The sequence below is a fragment of the Triticum urartu genome, chromosome 4A (genome assembly GCF_056163025.1).
Source record: "Triticum urartu cultivar PI428250 chromosome 4A, HENAU_Tu73, whole genome shotgun sequence".
In the NCBI taxonomy this organism is placed as follows: domain Eukaryota; kingdom Viridiplantae; phylum Streptophyta; class Magnoliopsida; order Poales; family Poaceae; genus Triticum; species Triticum urartu.
Window position 1 is genome coordinate 11,574,847 of NC_141876.1, and position 13,309 is coordinate 11,588,155.

Sequence of the window (13,309 nt, forward strand, 5' to 3'; positions counted from 1 at the left end):
GCTCCACAACACCTAGAAATATGTAATGATCAAACGGAAAATCTAGGAATCTTGCGTATATATGAGCGCTTGCGTCTATACTGTGTTAAAAAACATGGGATTTTTTTAAAAGCTACTTTTTCACATGGCAACTGTATTGTACTTACCATGGCGTTTGCATTTTATATACCATGGCAATTGCGTTTTTTCACATACCATGCCAAATGTGATGTACGCATCCCGACTATTTTATTGAGCTTGCCATGACAAACTTTCAAACATACCACGGAAAATTAATTGACGCCAAAGTTTTTCTCATATATGACGACATTTTTGTTGTACATACTATGTGTATCTTGATATTTTCATTGAACACAGTATAGACGCAAGCGCTCATATATATGAATGCACACACGCACACCCTACCCTTATGAGCACCTCCGAGGGACTGAGCCGGCATATCATCTTGAGATTTTACGAAGTCACCGTAGGCGCCTCGTAGTCAACGGGAATGTCTCCTCCCACCGAAAGCGTATCGCCAGAAATCCTGAAGTAAATCTAAGAATAAATGCGAGCAACTGGATTTGAACCCTGGTGGGCTGGGGATAACATTTTTTGTTTTGTATCTAATAAAAATGTTGGTAAATTTGTCATTGCCACATGGGAACTTTTGGGGGAAAAATTGATCTGGTGACATGACATTTTTAGGGAAAAAAGTTTTGTCATGTCACTTGTGCAAATATCTATGGGTTTTCCGACATGTCTAATTATACAAGATAAATCTATATTTTGCGTACATATAGACCTCTATTTTTTTTAATTTTCCATATCAACCGCTCATACATTTTAGTATTTTTTTTCCATGAATTAGAGAGCTTCTTTATATAATTTTTCCATCATTTTGTGTAGGGTTCTATATAGTTTCTTGCCATGGATCGTGGCAAATTTGTTATGTGCTTGTGTTTGCCATGGAGCATGGCCAACTTCTTGATGTGTTCTCATATGACTTATTCGTATCGCTACATGCCTGCATTTTTTTATACCAAAATGGCAAACTATATACATTTTGTGATGACAACTTAATATGCCTATTTACAATGACAAATTTTGTATATATTCGGTGGCAATTCTATGTTTTTCTATTTGATGGCAACCATTTCTGTTTTATTTTGTCATTTTTCTTATTTATACCGGTGCGAATCTCATTTGGCCAGCACTTGATATGTGCAAGCTTTCTAGTTTGAAGCAAAAAGAAAAAACTACATGTTTGCCGCATTGTGCAACCATTTAACTACATAAGTAAACATAAAAAACATTTTTCTCATTTATGATTATATTTTTACGTGATTTTTCTGAGCCTTTTTATTTATGTATATGTATTTTCATCTATAATAAATAACATTATAGAGAAGCAGCCACCATTGGTTGGATGGACAGGAGTGGTGGCTGTACCTCAAATCCATCTGGGAGAAAATCATTTTCCTTTTGCGGGGGTGCAAATGAAATGCTCGTATTTGATTAAATGTGTGTCCCACTCACACGGAATAAATTGTAAATGGTGACGGTGTCATCTTGACGATCTCAACCTTGAGTGCGTTTAAAGATAGAACCTGTGGCTGCAGTCACCATTTCCGTTTTGCTTGAATTTTGTACCCCGTCTCCTTCAGTTTGATACAGTATAGTTTTGTTGAACGGTCTCGTCTCTCTTTTGGGTCATTTCACGTCGTCCGGCCATAAATAGCGCGGCAGTGATCTGGCCTTTTAATCATGAAAACAAACAAATCATAATGGCGCGACAGTGGATTCGTACGCTACGCGAGCGGCCGGTGATGCCTTGGCCATCACACAATCACACATACGTACGACTGAGCCTCTAGAGGCACGTACGTACGCGTAGGCGCCGGGCTTTTACGCTGGCGCCGATGCACGGATGGAGCAAGTTTGAAGTTTCAACGCTGGAACAGTTGACGCATAGTAGATTAGAGCATCCCAGCCGCGCCTCCAACAAAACCCTTAGGCGATTTTTCGGCCGTCGGTATCAAAAAATTGGTCCAGTCGCGTTTTCAAAGGTCTTTTTTCATCGGCTCGGGCCGAGATTGACGCCGACGGACCCAGTCCAAACCCGACGCGCTGGTGGGTGCTTGGGGGCGCCGGCCGAATCGTTTTTGACGCGAAAATCGGCGGGCCCTCCTTGACGCCGATCAGCCTCCTTCATTGATGCCTTACGGGCGGCCCAGTGAAAACGGGACGACGCGCGTCCCTCGCCCGCCACGCGTACACATGGCGGCCACGCGTACGCGCGGCGCCTCCGCCCATATAAGCCGTCCCCAGCGCGCCGGTGACGCACAGGCTCTTCACCGCCGATACCCTCGTTCCTCGAAACCCCCATTCCTCCCTCTCTTCTCGCCGTTTCCAGTTCAACCATGGCCGAGCGCTTTCCAAGCGATGGCGCGGCGGCGAACGGCTTCGGCCGCCGCCACCTTCATGAGGACGAAACTCGGCTCCTCTATGAGGCCGAGTACCCAGTCTCGTCGAACATGTGGGTGCCCGGGGCGTGGAGGATCAGCGCCGGCGGGGGGTCCCGGTGCCGCCGCCGCCCACCGGGGCGGCGCGGCGTGCGGAGATCGCGCGTATCCGCGCCAATCTGCCGTAGGCGGCGAGGGAAGGTCCGAGGTACGTCCCCGACAGACCGCTGTGGGAGCCCTACTTCCGTCGCCGCCACGCCGAGCAGCTCGCGGCCACCAACGGCGTCGTGCCCTCCGAAAGGCTCAACTCGGAAGGCCGCCGCCGATAGTGGGGCGTGTCCGGCCGCACGCTGGAGGCCGTCCTCGAGTACATTGAGGGCCACAACACGCCTAGGCTGGAGTACCCTGCTCCCCCGTCCTTCTCCCGCCGGTGTGGGAGCTCGTGGACGCCGAGGCGCATGGATCCGGTGGCGTCCTCCTCCTCGTCCGGCCACTCGTCCGGCTCTCACTGCCTCCGTCCCGTCAAGCTGGAGCCCCAGGACACGTGGGTCAGCCAGCGCACCCGCAGCCCCGGCGTCCGCATCGCCGACTCCTCCCCCACCTCTGGCCGCCTCGTCCTCATCAGGCCGAAGGTGGAGCCCGGCCTTCCCGCGGATTACGAGGCCATTGTCCGGCACGGCTTCTCCAACGAGGCCGCCCTAAAGTGGGCGCGGGACGACTACCTCCGCGACGAGATGGTCCGGCAGCGCCGGGCCCTGGAGGAGATAGTCGCCCGCAAGCGTGGGCGCGAGGACGAGAACGGCGTGGTGATCCTCGACAGCTACGAGGACGCCCCCGGACCGTCCAACCCGCCGCGCCAACCTGGGGAGGGGTGCAGCAGGGACGACGCCCACGGAGGAGGCGACGACGACGACGACGGCGGCGACTACACGAAGTTCTACAGGCTTCTCGGCATGTAGAGCTTCGCGGGCGGCGGGCGGCGAGGAACGGCGAGGGCGACGACGGGCCTAGTAGCGTTTTTTTCTTCTTTTGTAAAATATTTTAAATATGTATGAACTCGCTAAAATTGGGTTGATTTGCGCCTTGTTTGTGCCGTATTTTAGTTTTTAAAAAAATCGTGGGCGCCGCGACTGGGTAACGTCACGTTCCCAACACGCGATTTGCGCCGGTGCGCTTTCAGGTGGCGATTTTTAGCGCCTCCTGGAAGGCCAACGGCTGGAGATGCTCTTAGATCGCCAATATGTGTTGGGACGGACCTGCCTAGCAGAACTAGCACGCTGACAAAGTGGGCGCGGTGCCTTGGCTTAGCGTGGTGCCCATGCCATATACCATGACAATTGGCCTGCGTCGGTCCGGACGGAGTCCAGTGAGTGCGACGAGCGGCCTGCCTCATTCATCGCCGGCGATTTGCGACTGTTGGTTGCTCGCGGCGTAGGAGCAACGCGTGTCGGGTGGGAACGAGGCAGCGCGGGAGGCAACAGCCGAGCGTGCAGAAGGTCTCCTCCTCTTTTACTTGCGCGCAGGCGCAGGCGCCGCGCCGTGCCCGTGCCCGTGCGTGCCGTGTCTAGCCAGAGAGAGAGAGAGAGGGGTGGGCGGTAGGAAGGAAGAAGGAAGGACGCTGCGGATAAGGCAGGGGCGCTGGTGTGGTGTTGGGTGTTGGGGGCCGCGCCGGGGCGGGGCGCCGAGTTCGAGGCCAATAGTGGATTGGAGTACTACCCGTACTAATTATGCGTGCGTCCGGGCGAAAGAAGAGGTAATAGCACCTCAGGTACCCTAACTTGCACCCAATGTGATGATCTAGTTTCAAACTTGCAAAACTAGACCAAGCCATACCTCAACTTGCATCCAATGTGATGATTTAGTCCCAGGCCAATGAGAACTCACCAATTGGCTGCCAAGTGGCTGGGCCGGTCAGCGCGCGCATATTTGCAAAAAAACCTACCGTTTATCTGATTCAACCCGCAGTATCCTCCCACATGAATTAAATCTGTCGCATACGAGTTCACGCCCGTTCGAGAGGGAGAGGTTGGTCGCTGTTGGGGCGACAGAGCTCACGGGCTGGCGAGGCGATGGTGACATCAGCGACCGAGGCGTCGTCGCCGCCGTTTGCCGGCGACGTGGAGATGCCGGCATCTGCTCATCTCGTCCGGCCGTTGGGTGCATTCCCTCCTGATTACTGTGAGCTCGGCGCCCCGTCTCTGCTTTCTTTTCCTCCCTCCCTCTCCTCTCCTCTGCTTTGCTCCTCTGAGCTCGTCGCCCCGCCGTTTGCAGCTCTAATCGCGTCCATTTGTGCTCGAATCGGGGTCGTCTAGTTGTGTTTATAGAGTAGGGTCATCTATGGCGAAGTGGAGCTAGGTTTTCGGCAGATGAAATTAGGTTTGGGTTCGACACGATAGCTAGAGTTTATGGGGGACAAATTAGATGTTAATGCCTTTGTAGTTGCCTTTTTGTTCTGCTTTAGCATGTACTCTACTCAAGCATCTGTTCGTTTTGTGAAATTTAACTAGTTTTTGCTGTTGAACATGTTCAGTTATCTGTAGTTCAGTGAATATGTTCAGTTACTGTATTTAACTGAATATGTTCAGTTACTGTAGTTAACTGAATATTTGCAGTTACTGTAGTTATCAGAATTTTGTCAAGTACTGTAGTTATCAGAATTTTTTTCAGCTTACTGTAGGTAACTGAAAGGTTCAGTTAACTGAACCTTAAGCTATTGTTCAAGTATGTTAAATCTTTGTTTATTCAGTTAACTGAATATTTGTTTTTGAACTGATGCATCTTTGTTTTGAATACAGTGTGTGATCCAGCAAATGGAGAAAATGTGGACAGTCCATTTTTTACACTGGAACTTGAGCATGGTGGAATTTTCTGTGGCCCAATCAGAAACCTGGAGTACTGGAATCCTTCTGTTGAGGTGCTAGACTTTGTTGACTCTGGCACTTTCTCTTATTCATTTCTTGAACAACACTTGGTTTGGTTGGGATATCCTTTGAGTGAGCACATCATTTACTTTAGCAAACCAAATAAACCAATCTTAGATGGTTTGATCAGAATTAGCAGTGATGAGGATGTGCAGCATATGATAAGAGCTAGTGCTGAGCATAAGATGCTTGTAGTCATGGTTGACCATACAGATTTCATCAGCAAATTCAGGTCTGACTTGGTGTGCACATTGCCCCTATCTTTCATAACATCAACAACAAGTTCTGCAACAGCAAATGCATCCCCTTACCATAGCCTAGTTTGAGTCTTTGTAGAAGATCCTTTGTCAGAGATTGCAGCAAATGGAATAGGCCCAGAGATTTTGCTTATTGATGGTGCTGAGCAGAACTTGCTAACTGAAGATCCCTTGTTAGAGATTGCACCAATTGGAACAGACCCACAAAGTTTGCTTATTGAGGGTGCTGAGCACACCATGCTAACTGAAGATGGAGAAACAGTTATTGAAGATGTAGTTGTTTCAGATTCTGATTTCAGTGACAGTGACTATGACATAGATGATGGTGATGATGATCTTTATGATGACAACATTGACTTTGATATTGATGAAGAAGCTGATCAGGATGAGGATGATGTGGAGCCTGAATACTTGCTTGAGGATGAAGATCTCAACCTATCAACTGAGCAAGAAGATGAACTTAGGTACAAGTTTAAAGCTTTCAATGCAAAGGTGGACATGATTTCCCCTGTGTCTAAAGTAGGGATGGTATTTGCTGATGTGGTTGAACTAAGACATGCACTGACTGCATATTCAGTTAGAAATGGAGTGCAGATCAAGAAGATAAAGAATGATAAGAGGAGACTTGAAGCAGTTTGTGAAGATGGTTGCCCATGGTATCTGTATGCTGGCAATGACAACAGGACAGGGGGTTTTGTCATCAAGACTTACTATGAAGAACATGTGTGTCAGAAGAAATGGAAGATAAGGTCACTGACAGCAAAATTCCTGTGCAAGTATTTCATAAATGAGTCCAGAGATGACCAGAAGATGTCACTAGGTACATTTTCAAGAAAAATCACCAATGAATTTCATGTCACCCCTAACAGATGGAAGCTAGCTAGGGCAAGAACTGCAGCACTTAAGGAGATCCATGGTGATGAAGTAGAGCAGTTCAGTAGGCTTAGGGACTATGGTCATGAATTGAGGAATACCAACCCTGGATCTACATTTCTTCTGTCAACTGAGGTTGTTAGAGACAAAGACTTCCCACAGGGCAGGAAATGTCTGAAAACTCTATATTGGTCTTATGATGCATGCAAAAGGGGTTGGCTCAAGGGATGCAGACCTATTATTTTCATTGATGGCTGTCACATGAAAAATAGGTTTAAAGGAGTGTTGCTTAGTGCAGTGGGTATTGATCCTAATGACTGCATTTTCCCCATTGCAATGGGTTGGGTAGAAGTAGAGTGCACTAGTTCTTGGGAGTGGTTTCTCACTACATTGAGAGATGACCTTAACATCACAAATACTGCTCCTTTCACTATTATGAGTGACAAGCAGAAAGGTTTGATCAATGCTGTGCAAAAAATCTAGCCAGATGCTGAGCATAGGTTTTGTGTTAGGCATATTTATCAGAATTTCAATGAGAAGCACAAAGGAGAGCAACTGAAGCAAGATCTATAGGCCATTGCAAGAGCACCAAATAGGGTTAAGTGGAGCCAAAACTGTGAGAAAATAGATGGACACAGTGCAGCTGCTTTCCACTGAACTGAAAGACTTGATCCAAAGACATGGTGTAAATCATTTTTAGTGTCTTTCCCAAGTGTGATATTCTGCTGAACAATAACTCTGAAGTATTTAACAGCTACATTCTGGAGGGCAGAGAGATGCCAGTGTTGTCCATGTTGGAATACATCTTTTACAAGATCATGCAAAGGCTAGTGAGTAAACAGAGAGAGGCCATAGAGAAGTGGGCAGGGCAGAGAATATGCCCAAAGATCAAGAAGAAACTAGACAAGAACACTAAATTTGCTGCTAATTGCCATGTCTCTGAAGCTGGCCAACAATTGTTCAGAGTTCAGTCTGGTAACTCTAGTTATACAGTTGACTTGTGCTTGCAGGAGATGGCAGCTCTCTGGAGTACCATGTGGCCATAGTATAGCATGCTGCAGGGAGGAGAGAATTGACCCAGAGACAATGGTTCATGACTGCTACAGTGTGGAGAATTATCTGAAATCATATGGATACACTCTGGTTCCACTTAGAGATCCAAAACATTAGGAGAAACAGAATGGAGACAAAGTATATCCACCAGTTTTCACTAAACAGTTGGGAAGGCCAAAGAAAAACAGGAAGAAAACAACAGAAGAGAAGAGAAGCAGGAATGGTGTTAGATATCTGAACAAAAAAGGTGTGACAATGCACTGCTCAATTTGTGGCAGAGCTGACCACAACAGGAAAGGGCACTACAGGTGGCAGGAAGCACTAATTGCAGAAGGACTAGAGCTTGTTGATGATAACTATGACGATCCAACATTTCTTCAGGTATGCTTCTGTTGCATCTCATTTTGCACAGTTGGCTCTAATGCATGAACTCCCTAAAATGAGCTTATCTGAACATCTTTCTTTGCAGAACATCTTTCCAAACAGGTCAGATCCTAGGTTGGATTCTACTGAGTCACCAACTAGTACGGTTTTTAACATGGCCAGCACGGACAGAGCAAGAAGACCTCCTCAAAGGGTCCATGGCCCACTGCCTGAGCTCTCTTCATTTGTTGCTGCTGCTGGGTCTGAAATACCACAACCCAGGGTGACTACAGAAATGAATATTGCTAGGCAGACAAGGGCAAGAACTGTAGCTGACATTGCAAGAGGAAAGAAAAGGAGAGGCAGAGGAGAGGTGCATCCAAATGCAAGAAGAGGAAGGGGAGCAAGTGCAGTCTCAGCTCCAGGAAGAGGTGCAAGGGCAGATGCAGGGCCAGGAGAGGAAGCAAGGGCAGATGCAGGGTCAGGAGAGGGAGCAAGTGCAGGTGCTGGGAGAGGGAGAGGAGCAAATGCAGGTGCTGGGAGAGGGAGAGGAGCAAATGCAGGTGCTGGGAGAGGGAGAGGAGCAATTCCAGAAGCTGGGAGAGGAAGAGGAGGCCAAGCAGGTGAGAGGGCATGGTGACTGACGTTTGGAGATGACATTGCCAGTCATATTCCTGACCTAAATGCTCCTCCCGATGATTTTCCTGCTGCCTGATCTAGTGGCAGTTGTCAGCCACCATTTTTTGACAAGGCCTATACTTATGTAACTCATAAACTGGCCTTTTTTGTTATGTCAAACTGTGGCATAAGTTGCCTCATTTTTGGTGGCAAAATATGGCATATATTGTCTACTTATTTGGATGGTAAACCATGGCATACATTTCCTTTTTTGTAATTAAATATTATAATTAGGAGTTAACTGAATGTTGGAAGATATGTGAATGTTGCAACATATCTGAATGTTGCTGTTCATTGAATTTTGCTTGTTCACTGAAAAAAAACTTGAAAAATTGTTTTGGAGTAGAGCTTGTTCACTGAAAAAAAAACTTGAAAAATTGTTTTGGAGTGAATATTGCTGCTGTTAATTAAAAAGAATTTTTGAAAAAAATTGTTTGTCCTAGGCATCGAACCCAAGACCTATGGATAGCTAACCTAACTGCATTGCTAGTGTGATAGTAATAGTGATTTGTTTAGATGGTGCCACACACTGTAGATAAGCAGACCCACGAGTTCTGAATTTAGCTGAATTTTATTGTGTTAACAGAAGTGAATTTTGCTGCTTTTTACTGAAAATAAACTTTATAAAATGTTTTGGAGTGAATACTGCTTATGTTAACTTAATACTTATCTATTTTGGAGTGAATACTGCTGTTGTTAATTAAAAAGAATTTTTATAAAAAAATGTTTGTCCTGGGCATCGAACTAGAACCTGTCGATAGCAAACCTAACTGCATTGCCAGTGTGATAGTAGTAGTGATTTGTTTAGGTAATGCCACGCACTATAGTTAAGCAGACCCATCGTTCCACTAGCTCGGTCGCTCCGCCGATTCGGTTTCCTAGGCCTTTAAAGCCAACCACCTCACTCCACTAGCTCAACTCCACTCAACTCCACCGCGCTCCCAGTCCACCCACGTTGCACCTCGCTCCTCGGACTCCCCGCTACCCCGCTCCACCAAGAAAACCCCCGCCGCCGAGCTCCACGCCGCCACCGCCGCCATGGACAACACCCCCGCATGGCAGAGGGCCATCGAGGATCTGGCCGGCGACGACGACGCGCTCCGCGCGGACCTGAAGGAGATAGCAAGATGGTTCCCCTCCGGCGAGATGCTCCTCCACCACGCGTGCGGCCTCGTAAAGGTCATGACTGACGATGAGAAGCATCGCGCCATGCCCGCACCTGGAGTCGCTCCGGTCCTGGTCTTGCGCTTCGCAATGACCGAGATGCAGTCGGAGGATCCGAGGCAGCGCGCGCAGTGGTGGATGTACCGCTCCGCCACCACCCTGTCGCCGCACCCGGATCCGTTCCGCGTTGCCTCTAGGATGCAGCGCGTCGATGACGTCGTCCTCGCCCTCCCCACGCCGGTCAACACAGCCTACTGGAACCGCTTCAACCCCGACCTGCTTTTCCACGACGACGTCTCCGACATCCAATCCTCATCTGACGATGAATGCTACTCCGACGACTCCGACTCCGACTCTGGCTACATGCCGGATAGTGAGTCTTCAGGCGAGGAGGATATAGAGGTGGTCGTGCTATCTGATGACGAGCCGGATGACGTTGTGATGCTGGCTCCCGTCGTCGCTGGCAACGAGGGCGACAGGGAGCTCCCCATTGACGTGGACCTGCTGCCAGAGGTCCCTGACATTGTGAAGCAAGAGGTGGTGGAGGAGGTGCTAGCGGAGGTGGTGGACAGGCAAGCACGGGAAGGATCGAAGAAGAGGAAGAAGCCGACGAAGATTCCAGTTTCAGGGGAGGTGCGCCGCTCCCAGCGTCTGAAGCAGCTGAAGAACTGAAGACTGCTGAATGTAGTTAGGTATGCTCAGTAGCATATAAGTTAGCATATCAGTTACTATTTAGGTGTGCATCACTTAGTTCTGAGCACATAAGTTATCTGTAGTTTCGAATGGGCAACTTTTGCTGCATGTGGAGGGTGAAGGAGATCTTAGTTTGAGCTACTTTTGGTCTGTGTTGAACTACTGCTGCAACTGCATGTGGGTTGAACTTATGCTGCAAGTACCTAAGTTATATGTATGTTGCTTTCATATGTTGTTGTTCCTGTTGTTAGTTGAATATGCTGCTTTTGGTATATGTTGGTTTCATATGTTGTTGATGCTGTTGTTAGTTGTATATGCTGCTACAAAATGCTGCTGTTCAGTTAAAGTGAGTTTACTGAATTTTTTTTCAAATTCAGTGATACTTACTGAATACAAATTAGCTGGCCATTAACTTGAATACAAATTCAGTTAAACTTACTGAATACAGATACAAATTCAGTTAAGCAACTATAGTTAAACTTAGTGAATACAAATACAAATTCAGTTAAAAGGAGTTTACTGAATACAAATTCAGTTAAACTTACTGAATACAAATTAGCTGTCCCACAATAATGGGCCGGGTTGGGTTTTTGACTAATATTAGCCTAGGACAATGGTATGGGATTTTGACTTTTGTGCCTAATATTAGCCTGTAAAAATTGGCTTGTCTTTAATTTACAGCCTAATATTAGCCCACAATAATGACATACCAGCCACCCACCACCAAGATTTACCTACCACCCACCCCTCTTACTGCTATATAAAGCACACCCAAACCCAAATGGCACAACCAGCAGTCAAAGGCCAATTCCTCTCTTCTCCTCCCCCCAGACGCCAAAGAGAACCCTAGGAGGACATGGATCCTGGAGAGGTAGTAGATGTAGAAGAGGTACCCAGTGTAGCTAGGCGTAGAGAGGCAAGAAGGATGCAGAGAAGGCAACTGGCTGAGAGAATCCTTGCAGCACGCAACCGCAAGGATGTTCAGCAGTTCCTAGAGGCATTCCCACTAGGAGGAGGAGGGCTAATCTCCATCCCTTCCAGGTCACTAGGATGAGGTGGGCCAGGATTCTTTACCCAGAAGATTAAGCTATGAAACACCCCAGATCTTCTATCTATGTATGAGTGACTCTTTTATTTATCTATGTATGAGTGAGTGTTTTATTTACCTATGTATGAGTGCACTGCATGTCAGTGCTTTATCTATGTATGAGTCAGTGTTTTTTCTTCAGTTAACTCTTACTGCATTTTACTAAATCTATACTACTTATTCTCTGTTTAGTTCCAGTTCTGAACATTTTAACTCAGCTAACTAGTCTTCATGTTAACTGAAACAAATACAATTAGTTAACTGTATAGTTAACTGATACAGTTAAGTAGTCTTCAGGTAAACTCATAATCCATTTAACTACAAATTCAGTTAACTGGACATGCAAACAGAGAGAGACAAATTCAGTTAACTCAATTCAGTGAACTGGTAATTCAGTGAAACTGAATCTTCAGTAACACTGTCAAAATTTCAGTTATCTAATAACACCTTGCAACAACATAACTTGGGCAGTCATACAAATTCAGTTAACTAAAATCAGTCATACAAATTCAGTGCCTTAGATGATACTGGCATACAAATCAACAAAGTTCACTAAAGAAGTACAACTAATTAATAGCTCCAACTTAAGGCAGCATTACACCAACAAGGAATTACTCAAATTCATCTAAGATCTCCTTCACCCTCCTTATCTTGCTCTTTGTCTCCTCCTTGTGCCTGAATAAATCACCAATCATGTACTCCAGTTTCTTCTTCTCCTTCTTCAGGTCATCCCTCCGTGACACAACTTTGTCCAACTCTTTCTTCATGTTGTCCATCTGTTGCTTCATCTCATCCCTATCTTTCTCTGCCTTAGCCCTCACAACCTGATGAATGCTAGTGCTACATTTATCAGACAGCTTCTTCTTCTCAAGCTCTTGCTTTAGGTCAGAAACAGCAAGTCTTGCATTGCCCAACTCAGTAATTGCCTGCTCCTTGTCAGCCACCATCTTAGCAAAATCTAGTTTAAAAAACCTCAGATCTTTTTCCATCTTTTCTTTCTCTCTCACAACCCTAAGGTTTTCTTCAGCAAGATGTAAATTCTCACTGATCCTTAACTTGTTCTCATCATCATACATGCCCCAAACCCTGGCTAAACTCATCTTCAGAGTGGCAGGCCATTCAGGGTCAATCCACTCCACAAAGTTGCATTTAGGTGATCCCTACCAAATAACAAAGAAAACAACTTTAGATAAATGACAATCTTGGAGCACTATTGATTCAGTTAAATTTATTTAAATGAAGTTAGGTTCACTTAACTCATTTAAATTCATTTAGGTTCACTTAACTTCATTTCAATTCAGTTAAGTTAATTTAAAATCAGTTAAGTTCAGAAAACAACAAGCTGTTAACGGAAGATGCACTCCTCCACACTCTTATACAGATCACTTAACACATTGCAAGTTTGAAAATTAACTGGAGATCTACTAACCTTTTGTGCACAAGCAAGATATCTCCTCCCACTGTCAACTGATTCAAAAGACACAAACTTCTCACAAACATCTTCATGTTCACATCTAGCTGCAAGATCTGTAGCAAGGCCTCTCCACTCAGAGCAGAAAATGGTGGCAGGAGCAGGAGCCTACAACATTGTTTACAACATATTCTAGTCAGCAAAGAGGCAGGCATCATCTATGCTGAAATTTTGCTACTCAAGAACATACACCCTTCCCATTTTTGCTCAATCCCTAACTGCTAGAGACATAGTCAAGAACTAACCTCACTTGTCACAGAGTAGCCGTCTGACGACGAGCTCGATCCTTCACTCCAAGATACCAT

General features: G+C 46.2%; 1 protein-coding gene across 1 annotated transcript; it reads right to left on the reverse strand.

Annotated features, from left to right (window-relative positions):
- Positions 1–12,144: 12,144 nt before the first annotated feature.
- LOC147974415 (uncharacterized) lies at positions 12,145–13,309 on the reverse strand. Its single transcript, XM_087519466.1, has 3 exons — positions 13,250–13,309; positions 12,963–13,112; positions 12,145–12,693 (listed from the first exon to the last, which is right to left on the reverse strand). Exons 1-3 carry the CDS (start codon positions 13,307–13,309, stop codon positions 12,145–12,147), a joined length of 759 nt encoding a protein of 252 aa, XP_087375592.1.